We start from the raw sequence: 20,639 nt of genomic DNA on the forward strand, positions 1-20,639 counted from the left end.
TGGTAAGGAAACCTCATAATGGGTGGGGCAGGGTTCTGCTCTTGTCTTTACAGGAAAATCACGTCTTCAAAAATTCAAGAAACCCTGGATGTTTGGATGTTGACAGAAGGAAAAATAACTGTCCAACAAGGATCATCAAGAAAAAGAAATATGACTTATAAGGACAGGTGATAAAAATATATACATTTATGAATATATAGAGCTGGCTTTGGAGTTGGGCAATGGCTCTGTACTTTAAATTCAAGCATGTTGTTAAAAGAAAATTTCAGAATTTCTGTCTCATGTCAGGAGCCATTTGGTATGGGACAGAAAGGAAAACAAATTTAGAAAAAAAATACATTTCTTCATACCTATTTTTGTCTCTATTGTATCTTTCATTGAGTATATATGTTTGTATAAACAATGTCTAAGTTTTCTACAATGAACAATGAATTTTCCTGCAGTAATCTTTGAAGTTTTCAGGAAGAAGATGGGGCCCCACAACAACAACTCCACCTGATTGATATGACGTCATGATGCTGATAGCGCTACTTTAAGACCTGTTTTTGGGTACCAGCTGCTCAAGATGGTTCCAACTAGATTAACTGAAATCGTGCACTCTTTTTTTTTTTTTTTTTACAATGTTCTGGCCAGATCTCCAAATAGGAACCTCAGAAAAACCCCACCAAATACTCCTCAGAGACTATTTGCAATTATACCAGACAGTAATCTTGGAACTTAACCATCATTTTACTTTCACAGTATCCCATAGAATGAATATTGCCCTCATGACAGCTGGAAGTAATTCTAGAAAACGTCATCCCCTCTCCCAACAAAGTTTGTCCTCAGGGTTAGGGACATCATTTAGGGGTTGATTATAACTGTTACAGGGTTGGGGGTTGGGGGAAAATTATGTAGGCTCAGGAAGATCTTTGGAAAAAAAAGGGAAATTGGATGGGACAATAGATTAGTGTGAGTTTACTCACACTAATAATAGTGAGTAATGGAGTAAATACTTGTGAGTTATTATTTACATTGGTATAAATACAAACTTAATTTATATTGAATTAAATTATATTGAATATGTTCCTATTTTCATCTACAATATTTGTAGACCTAGGCAAAGTTATTTTGTCATAGTGTATGCATGCATGCTTCTATCTCTCCTTAAGACATTTTGTATATTGATACAATTTTAGGATATATTGATCATATTGCAATATACATTTTTTACTTCTGATAAAGATACTTATACATTGTTTACATTTTGAAATCATTGTCCTCATACATTGCATAGTTGTTTAAAGATTGTTTAATAGTCTAATATGAAGTCTTAGTCTTTAAGTTATATAGGTATTAAGAATTATAGGTCAATAGTCATGCATGTTTGTCATACTTATAGTTAGAACAAACAGGTTCTTTAGATACATAAAGATTGTATTCTGCATAAATAGGTAATCTTCAAACACTTCAAAGAGCTGTAGAATATGGCATTTAAATAACTTAGGTTTCTGTTGATATGAGACACAATTGCTCCTGGCAACACCAATATATTCCCAAGAGAATGTTGAACATCGAAGACACTCCACTTGGGGCTTGTTTTCTTCTTGGCAAAACTGGCCTTTGGGCAAGGAACTGCCCGTGCATTGACCACTGACAAAATGTGCAATGTCCAGACAGGACAAGCAGGATACAAGAAAAAAGACAGTCAAGCCTTGCCAAGATAGGGTAAGAAAGTTTTTGAAGAATTTCTTGCCACTGAAAATGGTCTGTCAGTTACTCTAGGCCTTAGCCAAAGTTGGTTGCTCCAACATTGCAAATGAGACTTTGGGTGATTGCCCAGTTATCAGTTGTCTCTGTTATTTGTTGCACATTTTGGAAGTTGCTTGATTACACTTCCTGCTTGCTCAAGTAATATTATTTCCCTTCTTGGGTCTTCAATCGGGTTGAAGACTAGATAGTTGTAGTTACTTTCCTTTCATGACTTGGCCAAGTTATTTATTACACAAGACTTAAGGATAATTATTAAAACATTTATCACATGTTTCTTGCTTGATATATTTGTTCTTTTGTATATAATTTTGTATTAGGCTTAGAACTCTCTTATTTAAACAAAAGCGGGAGGTGCTGTAGGAATTCCTATAGCCAGTAGCTTTTAAGTTACCCTCCCACCTGGGCGTGGCAGCATAAACATATACGCTGATGTAAAGCATGCGTTCAGCCTCTTTCCCAGCTGCTGGAATCGGTTGCTGTTCCTTGTTCAAGCAAAGGATTGTGATCTGTGAGTCTACCCCTAAATAAATAATCTTTTATTATACTCAATTCTAAGATAGTGTGGGATTTCTTTTTTAGCGTCCCCCTTCACATACACATAACTTTGTAAGACAGATATACTTTAAAGAAAGTTCCTTAGATTTCCTTGTTTTGAAGTCATGATCTTCCTGTTTTAGCCCTTGGAGTAGCAATGATGACAGGGAAATGCCACCGTGCCCAGCTTTCTTCTTCATTTTGAAGGATAGTTTCATGCAGTACAAGCTTCCAGGATGGGAGATGTACAGTGGCAGAGGACTTGCCAGGTATCTGCTGGCCTGGACAGTCACCAGCACTGGGCTGAAAAGCTTCAGCTCTCCTCACCTCATCCCAGGTGGTGCCAGTGCCTCCCTGTGACAGGGACGGTTTCCTTCTATGTACTTTTCTCAGCTTCTCACTTGCTGCTTGTCCTACTGCCCAAATTCCTCTCTTAGCTTCTTTTTCTGGCTTCTCTGCTGCCTGTCCTGTGATGGATGGAGTTCTCCTTCCTCACCTTTTCCCGGGATTCTTTGTTCACACTCAGGTTCACGGGATGATACCACAGACCTTCAGCTCCACAATGGACCTCTCTCTTTTTGACTCCAGAGCGAAACATCTGGCCAGACTTGGACTCTCCCTTGCATATTCTCCAGGGCCCCCAAATTGAACACTTCCCCCAGAGGAACTTGTCTTGCCCTGTCACAAACATGGTCCTTCTCCTGTATCCTCTGAGGATGCTACTTCAGAGCCTCAGCCACCCACAAAGCAAGCTCGGCACCTGCCTTACACCCAGCTCACAAAAACCCCCAATGGTCTCCCAAATGGGCTCCTCACCCTTCCACAGTCTCACATCTTTCCAGAACCATCACTTTCACATTCATCTCGGCTCCCAACCTCCCAGGAAGCCTTCATACAATGCACCTTCCCAGCTGCCGCCACCGCCGCCATCTTCCTAAACCCATGCCCAGCCCTGCTCACTCACACTCCCAAAAGTGATCGCCATGACCTGTAAATAAGACCCAACCTCCAAGGCTGGACTCTCAAGGTTCTTGTGAAGCTCCTCCTCCAACCCCTTCTACCTTTCACTTCCCCTTCCCTCTTCTAGCACAGTTATTTGACATGGGTCACACAACAATGATTTACAACCACGAGCATTTACTGAGCCAGGGACTCACTGTGCCTATAACAAACTTCCAATGGCTCTGCAGAGTGGTTTCTATTTATCTCTGCCTAAATATGTTCCCCATGGATTACAAAACTGATATGCAATGTGGGCAGGGGGACCTTTCAGAGGTGTCCAGGAGTTGACCCCCATAGAAGAATTCAGTCCCTTCTGCTCCCAGCCCTCTAACGCCTTTTGCATGTTATGGAGCAGCAAACAAGCCCTTACCAGATGCCAGCCCCTCAGCCTTGTACTTCCCAGCCTCAAGAACCATTAACCAGCTGGGTACACTCAATGGTAGAGCATGCTTGCCTAGCATGTGTGAGGCCCTGGTATCAATCCCTAGCACCATACACAGACATACTGTTTTTTCACGTACACATAATATTATAATTAAAATTATGCTGGCCTGGCCTGTCACCTGGGTACCCTGTCCCTTTAAGAGACAAGCTCTGCCCACTCCCAATCTCCCCCTTCCCACCAAGGTAGGCAGATCTTGTGCCCACTTTCTTTCTTTCTTTCTTTCTTTCTTCCTTTCTTTCTTTTTTTTGGGGGGGGGTTTGAGACAGGGTTTCTCTGTGGCTTTGGAGCCTGCCCTGGAACTAGCTCTGTAGACCAGGGTGGTCTCAAACTCACAGATCCACCTGCCTCTGCCTCCTGAGTGCTGGGATTAAAGGCGTGTGCCACCATTGCCTGGCTCCCCTTCTCTTTCTCTGTCCATTCTTCTTCTAAACAGGCAGCCTCTGCCTCTCCCTTCTCCTCCTTCTCTTCTTCCTCCTCCTTCTTTTCCTCTTCCTCCCCTTCCCTCTCCCCCTCCTTCTCCTTCTTCTTCTTCTTCTTCTCCCCCCTTTCCTCTCCTCCATAACCCTCCTACCCTTATACCCTCCCAATACCCCCTAAATAAACTCTATACCCGAGTTCTCTGTCTGTCTCCCACCTGCCGAAGCCTCTCCCACCCTCAGTGAGAACTGCCAGGGTCACCCACACTGCCTTAAGTCATAACACACACTTTTGAAAAGGGTGTCTTGTGAGATACAGCCAAGATCTCCAGGAAAAGAAAGGAGGGAAATTCTTGTTATACAAGCATAGTAGCACACACCTGTAACCCTAGCCCTTGAAGGGAATCACTGGCAGGAAAAGCATGAGTTGAAAGCTCATACAATGTCTGAGGCCAGCCAGGGTGACATGAGATTGTTATAAATAAACAAATAAAGACACACAAACATAACTGGGTATGTCACTTCATGCCACATGATCCCAGAACTCAGGAGGCAGAAACAGGAGGATGCCTATGAGTCTGTGGCCAACCTGGGCTACATAGCAAAAGTTTGTCTTAACAAGCCAAAATAAGTAAATAAACTTCTGCTCATTATAAGTTTACCCATGTAGCATCCTGTTTCTGCAGTCCAAAGCCAGCTAAGACACTATGAGTCTGCTCATTTAATATGAAAGGAAACTCAGAGATGATGTAAAATCCCTAAGGACGCGTAACTGATGATATAATCGTAAGTCAGCACCGGGTACTGCTCCCTCTGAAGGAGTGAGTGATAGAGAGAGGGCTTACATGTCATCTTTCATTCGTCCACTCGACTGGACACTTGTGGGTGCATGGTGGCTCATGACTGTACTCCCAGCATTTAAAAGGCTGAGGCAGGAGGATTGCCACAAGTTTCCAGTCTAGCTGGGCTACATAGCAAGATGCTGTATATAAAATAAAAAGTACTAAAAACAAACAACAAAGCAATAGGCACTTACGAGGCACCTACTACAGATATGCTGGGCACAGCCTTCTGACCCAAGACGTTCACTGTGTCACTTAGTAGGGGAGAAGCAAACAGATGCGGAATGGGCTGGGCCGGCAGTGCCAGTGAACTACGGCTGGGTCTCCTCCTCCTCTTTTTTCCTCTTTCTCTTCCTCTTCTCCTTTTGAGACAGGGTATCTCTGTATAGTCCTGGCTGTCCTGGAACTCATTTTGTAGACCAGGCTGGCCTCAAATTCAGACATCCTCCTGCCTCTGTCTCCCAAGTGCTGAGATTAAAGGTGTGCACCACCACTACCTGGCTGGGTTATTATTTTTCTGAAAGCTTCTTAATTTCATCTTCTCCCCATTTCTTGTATTTATCATCATCAACTACTTTAATCCCAGAGCAGTTTACTTAGGGCCTCTAGAAGAATAACCCTAACCCGGAAGCTGAAAGGGAGCATCAATATTTTGCTGTGTTAACAACAACAGCAACAACAATAATCTTACCACGTGGGAGGAATCTACAGACAAAGTCAAAAGATAAAGACAGAACAAAATCTGCAACTCTGGTCACAAAGAGCTAACTTTTATTTATTTACTTATTTTTTGAGCCAGAGTCTTACATAGTCCAGGTAGCCCCCAGACCTATGGAGATCTACTTGCCTTTGCCTCTTGGGTGTTGTGGTAAAGCTGTACTCTACTGCACCCTGCCTATATTTTTTACTTTAATTTTTTAAACTTACTTTGGTGTGTGTGTGCTGCAGTACGCCACAGTACATGTGTAGGTCAGAGGACAACTTGAAGAGGCTGGCCTCACAAAGGATGCTCAGGCAGAACTCGCTGCCCCTAGCTGCTCTGCTCTGATTTGTGGGACTCAGAGCCCCAGACCTGTTTTTTAATGGGGGCGGGGGATGTGCATGAGCGGAGGCTAGAGGACCAGAGGAATCAGCGTTCTCCTTCCTCTCTGTGGGTTTCTGGCATTGAACTCAGGTCCCCAGGCTTGGTGGCAGCAAGGGCCTCTACCCACTGAGATACTTGCCTGCCCCCAGTTCTATGGCTGTTGTGTGGGATAATCTGTTAAGCAGCGATTGATACTTACCTGCAAGATATTCATGCTTTGTATGCTTTTTTTTTTAAAGTTTGCCTTTGCTTGTACATTTATGGAATTCTCCAGAGAAGACACTCAACAATGGTTACTTCTGGCAGAAAGAAAGGATGGTGGGAATCAGGTGTGTGTGTGTGACCACAGGCCTCTTTATCTTTCAGGTTCTCCGCTATGTGTGTTAAGCTTTCCAAACAGTCTATGAAAGTCTTGGGGGTGGGTAGAAATAATTTGCACAGAGTGGGGGGTATTTTGGTTTACAGACTGCAGGAACAGCGTCCCATGTTGGGGAGGCACAGCAACAACAGCTCAAGCTAAGGCTACAGATACCTAAGGCACTGGTCATGTGGTGTCAGAAACTGAGTGATGAAAACCCATTTTTTCTACAATGAAAGAAGGTTTTTTTTGTTTTTGTTTTTGTTTTTTGCCTTCATGATAAAGGTATTGGAGAGAGCAGGGATACAAGGAACATACCTAAACATAATAAAGGCAATATACAGCAAGCTAGCAGCCAACATCAAACTAAATGGAGAGAAACTCCCAGGGATCCCACTGAAACCAGGAACAAGACAAGGGTGTCCACTCTCCATACCTATTCAATATAGTTCTTGAGGTCCTAACTAGAACAATAAGACACCAAAAGGAGATCAAGGGGACACAAATCAGAAAAGAAGTCAAACTCTCACTATTTGCTGATGATATAATAGTTTACATAAGTGACCCCAAAAATTTCTACCAAGGAACTTCTACAACTCATAAACACTTTCAGTAATGTGGCAGGATACAAGATTAATTTTAAAAAAAATCAGTGACCCTCCTGTACACAGATGATAAATGGGCTGAGAAAGAAATCAGAGAAGCATCACCCTTCACAATAGTAACAAATAGCATAAAATATCTCAGAGTAACTCTAACCAAACAGGTGGAAGACTTGTATAATAAGAACTTTAAATCTTTGAAGAACGAATTTGAAGAAGACATCAGAAAGTGGTAAGATCTCCCATGCTCTTGGGTAGGTAGAATTAACATAGTAAAAATGGCATTCTTACCAAAAGCAATCTCCAGATTCAATGCAATGCCCAGCAAAATCCCAGCAAAATTCTTAACAGAACTTGAAAGAACGGTACTCAACTTCACTTGGAGAAGCAAAAAAAACCAGAATAACCAAAACAATCCTATAAAATAAAAGAACTTCTGGAGGCATCATGATCCCTGACTTCAAACTCTACTACAGAGCGACAGTACTGAAAACAGCCTGGTATTGGCATTGAAAACAGACAGGAGGACCAATGGAACCGAATTGAGGACCTCGATATTAATCCACACACCTACGAACACCTGATTTTTGGCAAAGAAGCAAAAATATAAAATGGAAAAAAGAAAGCATATTTAACAAATGGTGCTGTCATAACTAGATATAAGTATGTAGAAGAATGAAAATAGATCCATATCTGCCACCATGCACAAAACTCATGTCCAAATGGATCAAAGGCCTCAACATAAAGCCAGCCACACTGAACCTTACAGAAGAGAAAGTGGGAAGTACACTTGAATGCATTGGCACAGAAGATTGCTTCCTAAATAAAACCCAAGTAGCACAGACACTGAGAGTAAAAAGTTAATAAATGGGACCTCCTAAAACTGAAAAGCTTCTGTAAAGTGAAGGACATTGTCAACAAGACAAAACAGCAGCCTACAGAATGGAAAAAGATCTTCACCAGCCCCACATTAGACAGAGGTCTGATCTCCAAAATATACAAAGAACTCAAGAAATTTGTCATTGAAAGAACAAATAACCCAATTAAAAAAATGGAGTACAGACCTAAATAGAGAATTCTCAACAGAGGAATCTAAATGGCTGAAAGACACTTAAGGAAAAGCTCAACATCCTTAGTCATCAGAGAAATGCAAATCAAAACAACTCTGAGATTCCATTTTACACCTGTAAGAATGGCCAAGATCAAAAACACTGATGACACTGGGTGATGGTGGCGCACGCCTTTAATCCCAGCACTTGGGAGGCAGATGCAGGCGGATCTCTGTGAGTTCGAGGCCAGCCTGGTCTACAAGAGCTAGTTCCAGGACAGGCTCCAAAGCTACAAAGAAACCCTGTCTCGAAAAACCACACACACACACACACACACACACACACCCCACTGATGACAACTTATGCTGGAGAGGTTGTAGGGTAAAGGGAACACTCCTCCTATGCTGGTGGGAATGCAAGCTGGTACAGCCCCTTTGGATATCAGTGTGGTGATTTCTCAGAAAATATTGAAACAACCTTCCTCAAGACCCAGCAATGCCACTTTTGGGTATATATTTAAAGGATGTTCAATCTGCCACAAGGACATGTACTCAACTATATTCATATCAGCACTGTTTGTCATAACCAGAACCTGGAAACAACCTTAACCGAAGAATGTATAAAGAAGATGTGGTACATTTACACAATGGAGTACTACACAGCAGAGAAAAATAACGGCAGCTTGAAATCTGCAGGCAAATGGATGGAGCATTTTGAGTGAGGTAACCCACACCCAGAAAGACAATTATTTTATGAACTCACTCATAAGTGGTTTTTAAAATAAAGCAAAGAAAACCAACCTACAATTCACAATGCCAGAAAACCTAGACAACAAAGAAGACCCTAAGAGAGACTTACATAGATCTAATCTACATGGGAAGTAGCAAGAGACAAGATCTCCTGAGTAAATTGGGAACATGGGGACCATAAGAAAGGGTTAAAGGGGAAGGGAGAGGCAGGGAGGAGAGCGGAGAAAAAAAATGTATTGCTCAATAAAAGTCAATTAAAATAATAATAATAATAAAGAAAACAGAAGGAAGGACAATTTGGGAGGGAAGACAGAAGAGGAGGGACAGCAGGAATAATGAGGGAGGGGTGAATAAGAACAAATTACAATGACTCATTTCTTAATGTACCCAAATGAAACCCTTTGCTTTATGAGCTAACTTTAAAAATAAATAGAGCAAACAAGAGAACCAAATCTAAAAAAAAATTAATTTCTTTATTTTAGTATGTTATATGTATGAGTATTCTGCCTGCCTGCATGTCTGCCCTTAGCTGTGGGACTCCCTCCTCGGACACCCTAGAGCACCCCTCTGATCCAGTCACTTAGTGTGTGTGCCAGAGGCTTGAAGATCCCTTTCCTGTTTTGAGCTCTTAGACATTGAGCAAGGTTTGTTGATTGGTGTTCCCAGAGCGTAGCACATTGATGTATACAGGGGGTCTTCAGAAAAGGGGTGGTGTGACGGAGAATAGGAGGGAGACAAACATGAAGGGAGCCAGGGAAGAAGAAGGGAAAGAGAGAGAGAGAGAGAGAGAGAGAGAGAGAGAGAGAGAGAATCCCGTCCATGTACACTTTAATGTATCAGTATATATCCAATGTAACTAAGCAACTAATTTTACTGTATGAATAAAATCTAAAACCTATCCAGATGTGGTCACAGTGGGCCTGTATTCCTACCACTAGACAGGCTGAGACAGGATTATCAATGCAAACTAAAATTCAACTTCGGTTACATAACAAGAACTTATATATATAATTCCCAAAAGCAACCTAAACCAAAGTCCAAGGACACAGTAGGGGACATGAGTACATGTTCTGAGTTTCTGTTATGGCAACCCCTATGACCTGTGTCATATATCCTGAGACCCTGGTGACAGACACAGCTAGAAGCTGCTTACCTCTGCATGGCACTAGCTGACACTCCCCTTCCACCCCCACCCCACCCCTGCCAGTCTCCACACACCAGGCAAGGCCTGGCACGGGTACACACTCATGACCTGGTGAACCATGGCCTGGCACGAGCACACACTCATGACCTGGTGAACCATGGCCTGGCATGTGAACACACTCATGACCTGGTGAACCATGGCCTGGCACGAACACACACTCATGACCTGGTGAACCAGGGCCTGGCACGGGCACACACTCATGACCTGGTGAACCATGGCCTGGCATGTGAACACACTCATGACCTGGTGAACCATGGCCTGGCACGAGCACACACTCATGACCTGGCGAACCATGGCCTGGCACGAACACACACTCATGACCTGGTGAACCAGGGCCAGGTTCATCTTCTTTCTGGAAACAGAGGAGAGGCCTAGGTTCCCATCTCTGTGACCATTCGGGTGTTGGTTCTCTTTGGGCCTCTTCCTTCATTCATAAAATGGAGGAGTTAGGCAAGCCAGTCACTCCCCAGTCTACTGCCAGCTGATGACTTTTCAAGTCTCATGGCCACTGCAGAGAGTTCAAACTCAGCGTCAGAGTCTTGACAAACAAACCGCTTGCCTCAGATGATCAAAAGTATCTGCTCCACATTGGGGACCACATTAAAACCACCGTTCCCCACTCCCCTCCAAAACAATAAAGAAAATTGTAGAGATCCAGGCGGTGGTCGTGCACACCTTTAATCCCAGCACTTGGCAAACGAGTCTCTGTGAGCTTGAGGCCAGCCTGGTTTACAGAGTGAGTTCCAGCACAGCTAGGGCTACACAGAGAAACCCTGTCTTGACAAAATAAAGGAAGGAGGAGGAGGAGGAGGAGGAGGAGGAGGAGGAGGAGGAGGAGGAGAAGGAGGAGGAGAAGCACCAGTCCACATATTTCTATCATTCTCTTGGGAGCAGATACAATAATAACTATTTTGCAGATGAGGAAACAAATTCGGAAAGACAAATGCACTTGACCAAGACCACACAGCTGAGAAGTATCAGCCAAGTGCTCTATTATGCTAAATCTGAGGCACTAGGGACTGAAGCCAAGGCCTTGTGCATGACAGACAGGCAGTCACAAAGACAGAGTCCCAGCTCTTCTGCTTTTGTTTAGATAGGGTCACGGTGTAGCCCAAACTGCCCCCGAATTCATCATCTCTGGCCCCAGCTCTCAGTACTAGGATGTGCCACCACACCAGGCTAAGTCCTCACACGTCAGGCTTCAGGTTGGGTCTCCTGTCTGTTCCCTGTGGCTCTTCTCGCCCCTCTTCTGACACTGCTCACAGGTCTAACTCATCACCCGAGGATTCATTTCGCTTGGTCCAGTTCAGCGACAGAAGGTTTTGGATTCATCAGGACTCACATCAAGACTCAGCTCCCCTTTTGTCCCAGAAGTGTGAAACTAGACAAGCTATTGTGATGAAAAAAGTACGGGACAACGCAGACAGTGCAGAAACATCTAGCGTAGGACTGGCCAGAGACAGCTCCGTAGGTATAAACACTTGCCCCAAAGCCTGAAGAACAGAATTCAGTCTCCAAGACTTTGTTAATGCCCCGTGAGAGGCCTCACCCTCTCTGAGGAGTGAATGGGGGGGGGGGGGTGAGTGGGAAGAAGGTGAGAGGAGTGGGAGGAGGGGAGAACTGGGATTGGTATGTAAAATAATAATAATAATAAAGGAGTGTTTAAAAAAATAAAAAGGGGGGCTGGAGAGATGGCTCAGTGGTTAAGAGCATTGCCTGCTCTTCCAAAGGTCCTGAGTTCAATTCCCAGCAACCACATGGTGGCTCACAACCATCCGTAATGGGGTCTGGTGCCCTCTTCTGGCCTGCAGGCATACACACAGACAGAACACTGTATACATAATGAATAAATAAATAAAATATAAAAGAAAATAAAAAAAAGTTAAAAGCCGGGTGGTGGTAGTGCACACCTTTAATTCCACCACTTGGGAGGCAGAGGCAGGAGGATCTCTGTGAGTTCAAGGCCAGCCTAGTCTACCAGAGGGAGTACCAGGGCAGGCTCCAAGCTACACAGAGAAACCCTGTCAGAGAAACCCTGTCTCAAAAAACAAAAAAACACAAAAAAAAGAAAAAAAGAAAAAGAAAAACCAAACAAACAAAAAATAAAAATAAAATAAAGAATCTTACTCATGATCCCTCTTTTCCAGGCTCTCTGGGGACCCACCTTTCTCACTATTGGTTCCCGTGTTTGCTACAGGGCTGAGCACATGCGAGTCTCAGACAAAGTCACTGTGATTCATTAGAAGGCATCTTCCTGGCAGAAGCTGGGCTGATAGGAATCAGCCCTGGAACTTTCGCTGGCATCATTCTTTCTTTGTTTTTGTTTAGTTTTTGCTTTTTGAGGCACGGTTTCTCTATATAGCCCTGTCTGTCCTAGAACTCACTGTGTAGGCCAGGCTGCCCTTGAACTCACAAAGATCCTACTGCCTTTGCTTCTGCCTCTGCCTCCTAAATGCTGGGTTTAAAGATGTGTGCCACCACACCTTGCAGCTGGCATTCACTTTCCACAGCCATTGCTAACTTTGAACTATGCAAAGTCAGAGCCGCTGGTAGCTTTATTTTTTACCCTTAAGAGCAAGTGGGATTAAACTGAACCAGCACAGAGGAACAAACAAAGAGGTGGGTGCCTCAGACGTGACCTGAGTATCCGGATCCACCCTGAAGCCAGAAACTCCAGATTTTCAAATCACGTGAGACAATAATCTCAGCACTCTTTATTTCATTTTATTTATGATGGTGTGAGCTGAGTTTCTGTTGCCAAGCGCTCCCAGGCTGCTGACCGATATCATGACCCAAGTAGGCAGCAAGCTTTCTGAGAGCAGGGACCGACTTCATAGGCTTAAGATCCTTGGGGTCAGACTGGAGAGGTGACCCAGTGTTTAACAGCACTGACTGTTCGACCAGAGAACCTGGGTTCAATTCCCAGCACCCACAAGGTAGCTCACAGTCATCTGTAATTCCACTTTCAGAGGATCTGACATGCTTCTGATCCCTGTGGACACCAGACACACATATGATGCAGTCACGCATGCAGGCAAATATCTGTACACATAAATTTTTTAAAAAAGATCCTTGTGCTCAAATGTGGTGACACATTTTTCTGAAAATATCTCTGAATTCCAAAGGTACTGAATTTTTTTCTAGACTTCGCAGCTGAGTCAATAATATGCCTTGAGATTGTTTAAGATTATGTACTTAACCTGCTATCCTACTGTGTGCTCAGGTTTATGGTTAAACTGCCTTTAAGAGAACATTGTAACCAACCTTACTATGCCTTGGATTTCCTGTGCAAGCATTGTTTATAACCTAAGCTAATACATAGCTTTAATCTTAAATTGTGTACTCTCACATGCTCCTGACCCAGAATAATGTATGTATGCATGCATGTATGTGTGTGTGTTGTTAATCATTTGCTGATAGCAGCCAACAGGTTGAAAGCAACATTATATAATACGTGTCTTATAAGTGTTGGAAGCCATGCGTGGATTCAGGTTGATTACATTGCTTGCAGTGTTTTGTGCTATTCTTGAGCATCAAAGGCAACTCCTTTCCTTCTAAAATTCTGTTAAGATTTCTGTAAAGAACTTCTCATTTCTTTCCCATACCATGTTTTCTGTGCATTCAATAAAAACAGAGCAAAGTCCTTTGTGAGGTACAGACACACAGACGCAGATTCAGGCACACACAGAAACACAGGACAGACACAGGTAATGGCAACAGGGCCAGACAGATCAGACACACACAACAGACTACAGATCTATTAGTAGACACATACAGAAGACAACAGGAGAGACACGGAGACTTCTAATTCCGGCTTTATCTTAGTCAAGCTAATCTAAGAGGAAGTCTGAGTTTTAATTTGCTAATGCAACACTAACATCATCAGGGATGGCTGTGCACCCCGTTGTGGTGGTTTGAAGAAGAATGGCCCCGACAAGCTCATATATCTGAATATTTAGTTCAGGAAGTTAGTCTAAAGGCTTAGAAGGTATTTCTAATTAGACGGTATGGCTTTGCTGGGGGTTAGTGTGTCATTGGGGGTGGGCTTTGAAGTTTCAAAAGCCCATGCCAAACTCAGTCTCTCTCTCTCTCTCTCTCTCTCTCTCTCTCTCTCTCTCTCTGCTTACAGATCAGGATACAGCTCTCAACTACTTCTCCAGCACCTTCCCTGCCATGCCTGTTACCATGCTCCCCACCATGATGATAATGAACTGATCTCTGAAACTGTAAGCAAGTCTTCAATTAAACGTTTTCTTTATAAGAGTTGCCTCAATTATGGTGTCTCTTCCCAGCAATAGAACAGTGGCTGAGACCCCCAGCTTTGTAGCATTGATCACAGGATGATCACATAACCGGTGAGACATGAAAACAAAACATAGCCAGGCACAATGGCTCATATCTTTAATCCAAGCACTTGGATGGCAAGACAGGTAGGTCTCTGTGAGTTTGAGGCCAGCCTGGTCCACATAATAGAATCTCAGGACAGTCTGGGCTAAGTAGTAAGACCCTGTCTCAAAAGAAAGAAAGAGAAAGAGGGGGGAGCAAGGGAAGGGGAAGGAAACAAGGAAGGACATCTCTCTGTAGTTTGTCAGTAAGGTGTTCTTCAAAAGGCTTGCAGTTTGTCCAAAGGAGCAAGAATCAAGCGACAAAGGCTCTAATTCCTCTATGACAAACAAGGCTTCCGAGCTGTCACTCTGGACATGACCGATGTTTCTCTTTCTAAATGGGTGGTCGATGTCAGATTAGCCTTACAGACTAAAAAGTACACTTCCAACCAATCAAGTGACAGTCCTCAGTCCCAGATGGGAAAATGGAGATTAAAACTAAAAAGGCTTATTTAAGATATAAGGAGAGGGTTAGCAAGATGGCTCAATGTATAAAATTACTTGCCCCGCGACTTTACCAACACAAATCCCATCTGAGGCCCCATGAGATGGGGAAACTGAGTCCTCAGGTTGTCCTCTGACCCCCATGCATGTGCCACAGTGTAATCACACCTGCGCTTGTGTCTATGTATGTGTGTGTGCACACACACACATACATAGACATAAACAAACAAGTAAATGCCAATAAAAAGAAAAAAGCTGAAACACTTTTAGCCCACGACTAGTAGCCCAGAGCTGGCCTGTTTCCTAGAGCCACTTCATTAAGCAATGAGAACCAGTCATTTGTCTAGAAAACTCAGAAATCTCTAAGCAAAGTGCAATCTAAGTTCTCAACTCTGCCAATTGCTCCCTCGGACCTCAGGGATCAGGAATAAAAAATTAAAAAATAAAAAGTGACCATAGACTGAATTCACTCCCATGCCAGTGGTGACTTTGAGTAAGTCTCTCACATAGAGGTAGGTCAGTTGCCTCTCTGAACTAGGGGGAAGTGAAGGTGAAATTTGAATGTGGTGATCTCTAAGATCATCAAATTTTAGTGATTGCACTGTTGGACTGCCCATTAAATCCCAAGATAAAATCCCACATGGTTCACAGAGAATTTGAGGGCCAAGAGGTCAGCAACCCTTCAGCAGACTCCACAATAAAGCTGATGAGTTAGGGTTCAAGCTGAGCATATAGTCTTTCCATCTTGCCTTCAAGAGAAAATAGAATGAAAACACACATCGTCACCTCTGGGCCCCATGGGAAAGCATGGAATGGCACCCCGTTCCCTTTGTTTCTCTTTCTTGTTCTTTTCAAAGGTTCTTAAAGAGCCACATTTAGAAGGATCTACTTCTGAGGACTGGATAGACCACTCAGTGGTTAAGGAGGCTAGCTGCTCCTACAGAGGGCCAGAGTTCAGCTCCCAGTACTCATAGTTTACAACTACCTGTAACTCCAACTCCAAAGGATCCAATGCCCTCTTCTGGCCTCCACACTCAACTGCCTTTGAGTGCACATTGCCACCACCACCACCACCACCACCACAACCATCCACCACCACAACCACCATCACCACCACCACCACCACCATCCACCACCACCATCATCATCTACCACCACCATCATCACCACCACCACCACCACCATCATCATCCACCACCACCACCATCCACCACCACCATCATCATCCACCACCACCACCATCCACCACCACCATCATCATCCACCACTACCATCATCATCCACCACCACCATCATCATCCACCACCACCACCATCCACCACCACCATCATCATCCACCACTACCATCATCATCCACCACCACCATCATCATCCACCACCACCATCATCCACCACCACCACCATCATCCACCACCATCATCATCATCCACCACCACCATCATCCACCACCACCATCATCATCCACCACCACCATCATCCACCACCACCACCATCTACCACCACCATCACCATCCAACATCATCCACCACCACCACCATCATCCAACATCATCTACCACCACCATCATCATCCAACACCATCATCATCTACCACCATCACCATCATCCACCACCACCATCAACCACTACCACCACCATCAACCATCACCACCACCATCATCCACCACCATCATCCACCACCATCATCCACCACCATCATCCACCATTACCACCATTATCTACCATTACCACCATCATCCACCACCACCATCAATCACCACTACCACCATCATCCACCACCACCATCAATCACCACTACCATCATCCACCACCACCATCAACCACCACCACCATCATCCACCACCACCATCAACCACCACCACCATCATCAACCACTACCATCATCTATCACTACCATCAACCACCAGCACTATCATTATCCACCACCACCATCATCCACCACCATCACCATCATCCACCAGCACCACCAGCACCACCATTAACCACTACCACCACCACCATCATCCACCACCATCATCCACCACCATCATCCACCACCATCAACCACCACCACTATCAACCACTACCACCACCAACAACAACAACAACTACACACACACACATACACATAATTAAAAACAAAAATACATCTTTAAAAAAAAGAATGTCCATACCTGAGTATATAGCACTTTCCTTGAACCAGCCCTTTCAGATGGCAGACCTCCCCAGTAGGGGTAGGAATCCCTACCTTTGTAAAAGTCCTCCTGGGGAAGCAAACTAGCCTCATGACTTTGACCTCACCCCTGGCCTTCCGCCCAAGTAACAAGTCAAATTTTCTAACTTGACCACTATTGTATTCTTAGCACTTGACCCTGAGTGACTTCCAGCTGTTTTGAAAACCCACACTCCTCCTTGAAAAGATGGAGATGTGTTTTCAGGGGAAAGACTCAAGTGAACACACACTGCTCTGTGGAGCCAAGTCCCTATGATGCTTCCTGCGGTGGCATGGCCAGCAAGGAGCTATCACCTTTCTTTTGGGGGGCTCTTTTGAAGGGCTGACCACTTGTTGAATGTTCCCAAGTGCTTACTGTGAAGAACTGTCTCTAATGCACCATTATCAAATCTTCTCCTGGCCTCCACCCATCTTCCTTCCCACCCTGCCATCCCCAGGCTCCTCTTTGCCCTGCCCAACTCTCTCCTCCTTTTCTGCAATTAGGCAAATGCCCAGGTTGCTGAGTTTTCAAAATGTGACTACGATCGAAGAGTGGGCGGGGACGCAGGACTCTAATGGATCAGAGGAAACTGTCTCAGCATATCTTGTTCCCAAAAGGCCTTTCCTTAGGGAAAGACGACCGTCCCAGTCAAACACTTCAGAGACTTCAAGGAACTCATCACCGTTGAATGTGACACAGAATCCTGCCTGAACAAGGGTCAGGGAGAAGGAGACCTTCTCTCTGGGGGCTCATGCTGCAAGCTTTCCACATAACAGCTCCCAGTACCAATGCCACAGACAGCTCCCCCACTCTCAGGACAGGTCTTTAACGTTTACCAAAGACCCCTTCGTTTATCCTCTGTACTGTTTCACAGATGAGGAAACAAAACCTCAAAAAAGTCAATAATGCCAGCGAGTTCAAAGTTCAAGCCAAGTATCTTGACCCTCCAATTTATGTTTCCCCCCCAGCATAACAGAAATTGACTACACTAACAGTAAGCCCTCATGGGGGGGGGTGTCTTTTTCCTCAAAGACAGCCAACAGAGACCTTCCGAAACATACTGCTAACCCATCAGTTGGCCCAGCCCCTGCGCTTACAAGCAGACAGATCCAAAGCAAAGACCATTTCTAAGGATTTGTCCCCTGCCTAAGGTAGCTCTGCTGTTGAATAGTCTCTCCAATAGATGTCCTCTAAGAGTCTCAAACAGAGCAGAAGAATATAGCTCTGACTCTTCCAAGAAAGAGTTCCTGTCTGCAGCATCTTTGCCGAGGGTCCCGCGCCCACTCCCCCCCTACCTGCCAAGAGTTGCATCCAGGCGCAGATCTTGTAGACGGTGGCGGTGTTGCAGAAGAAGAAAAGGGCGAAGCAGGTGATGCAGCCGAGAATCAGCACCATGGAAAGCAACACGAAGAAGGCGGCCGCCTTGAAGGCGCTGGACGGGATGGTGCTGAAGTCGGTGAAAGAGCCCCGGCAGGTGAGCTCGCGGCCCGCTAACCCGCTGCCCACGCAGTAATGGAAGAGGCCGAAGTAGCCAGGCTTGGGGGTGCTCACGCTGTCTCCTACCCAGTAGGGCTGGATGAAGACCACCACGTTGATGATGGCGAAGCAGATGGTGAAGATGGCCCACAGCACGCCGATGGCCCGCGAGTTCCGCATGTAGTGCTCATGGTAGAGCTTGGAGGCCTCCTGCGAGGGCAGCATGGTGCCCGGGGGCGGGGCCGGCGGCGGCTGCTGGTAGGGGGCCGCCGGCCCGGGGTGGACCACCGGGCTGCGGGGCGGGAGCTGGGGACGCACGCGAGAAGCAGCCCTGAGTCAAGGAACTCGTAAGGGCGGGGCCTGGGGCGGAGCTGGGGACCTGGGGGCTGGCTGGGTAGCTAGGAGGGGGTCATGACAGTGTTGGGGCGGCGACTTGAAGGACTAGCTAAGGTTTCGTACTGGGGGGCCTAGGAAGAGGAGTATGGGAAAGTTGGGGGCTGAGATGAGGACATGGGAGTTGGAAGTGGGGGGGGGGGGGTACCAGAAAGTGCTGGTGGGGGAGTTGGAGAGGGGGCTTGGGAACTGGTGATGGGATAAGAGGGGACCATGGGGAGATCCAATGAAAGATGGAGATCAATACTGGAGCATTAACAGGCACCTAATAGAAAGCTGGGGAGGGCATACTGGGACTGTTTTTAGGGGTAGCGGGTCTGGGACTGGGTGTCTGAAGGGAATCTGGAAGCTGACGGACGCTTTTCCATAAGGAAGGGGAGAAGAGGTTGTCAGGGGCTGGTACTGAGGGCATGAGGAAGGTTACAGTAGGGCCAGGCAGGGGCCAGGAACTGGTAACCAGGGCTAAGTGTTGGAATCAGGATGAGGCTAGCGTGGAATCAGGGGCTGACACTGGATGGTCTACACGAGTGATGGGGAGTGGGGGGGGGGGGTGCTCCTTAGAAGCCGGGGCTGAATGTCGGCTGCGGGGGGGGGGGGGTGTAGTCTAGGATTGGCGGGCCAGGGCCGGAGCGAGTGGCTTTTCAGGCCAAGGAGACAGGGAGCCCGAGGCCAGGGGGCAGTCTGGGCCTGGAGGGGAGGGCAGCGGGCAGGGGCCAGGCCGGAGCGCGGGGGAGCGGCTGGGCCCCGGTAGGGCCGGAGCTGGGGGGTGGCTGCCCTGCACGCAGGCCGGACGCGCGCGGAGGCTGCGGCTGCGGAGAAGGGATGCGGGAGGACCAACCTGGGCCGGGTCGGGATGGCTGATCCGGGACCGGCAGGGCTCAAGCGCCGGGGCTCGGTGCTCCAGGCAGTGGATGCCTCGGCCCAGGCGGCGTCCTCTGCGTGGCCTCCATCTTGCTCGGGCTCTCCCCGGGGCGCGCTCCCGCGCCGAGGAGCGCGCTCCCGTGCACTGGCGCGGCGCAGCCGGGGCGCGCTCCCGCGCGGGCGTAAAAAACTGAGCAGAGTGGAACCGGGGAGGGGGAGGGGCGCTTCAGGTTCTGGCAGTCAGAGGGAAAGTCAGGCACGGTGACCCTGAGGTCCCTCAGCCAGAGTCACACACCCCACCCCCACCACCCCACCAGACCGCAGGCCTCGGGACTGCCTGGAAGCCCTTCTGCCAGACTGAGTTGAGGGGTTCTGGCTCCCCACAAAGCCCGTGGGCATGGGGGAAGGGCCCGAAAGAGGATTGTTTGATAGGCGTTGAACTCAATGTCTTGATTCCAGATTTCCACCTACCACCTATGACAATGCCTTCAGTCTCTCCATTCTGCTTCCACGCCTTTGTGTCTCGGAGGCGGTGAAGGTTTCCAGAGTTTCCTAGGAAACTGTCAACACCCCCCCTAGGAGAGGGGAACTCCTAAACTGTTAACACCCCATGCCAGCCATGGGGATTCCTTGGCCCACACCACAAGGAGATCGGGCCAGGGAACAGGACCCAAACCAAGGACAGGAGAAGAAGGGCCTGAGAAAGTGGGTATTTCCTATCTCCATCCTCCCCAGTGCCCAAGCCAATGCATGTACATTATGAAGTTCTAAACATCAAAGCCTCACTGTCAAAGCTGGTGATCAGGCCAAAGAACGAACCCAAGGACACTCTTGCAGGGCCTTTGGAACCCG

General features: G+C 46.4%; 1 protein-coding gene across 2 annotated transcripts in view; it reads right to left on the reverse strand.

The window, feature by feature from the left end:
• The window catches only part of Lhfpl4 (LHFPL tetraspan subfamily member 4), a 44,056-nt gene extending 23,781 nt beyond the window's left edge, over window positions 1-20,275 (reverse strand). Inside the window, exons 1-3 of one of the 2 annotated variants that reach the window (XM_041639025.1) lie at window positions 20,259-20,274; window positions 19,765-19,977; window positions 18,353-18,839 (exon numbers count right to left, since the gene is read on the reverse strand). In XM_041639025.1, the coding sequence (XP_041494959.1) occupies window positions 18,353-18,758 (406 nt within the window). In that variant the 5' untranslated portion in view covers window positions 18,759-18,839; window positions 19,765-19,977; window positions 20,259-20,274. Of the gene's footprint in view, window positions 1-18,352; window positions 19,978-20,258 lie in introns of both variants that reach the window. The other variant, XM_041639032.1, reaches the window with a different exon arrangement.
• Window positions 20,276-20,639: the final 364 nt, after the last annotated feature.

Source organism: Microtus oregoni, unplaced genomic scaffold (assembly GCF_018167655.1).
Source record: "Microtus oregoni isolate MIOR12 unplaced genomic scaffold, Mior012 000002F_ref0000024, whole genome shotgun sequence".
NCBI lineage: Eukaryota > Metazoa > Chordata > Mammalia > Rodentia > Cricetidae > Microtus > Microtus oregoni.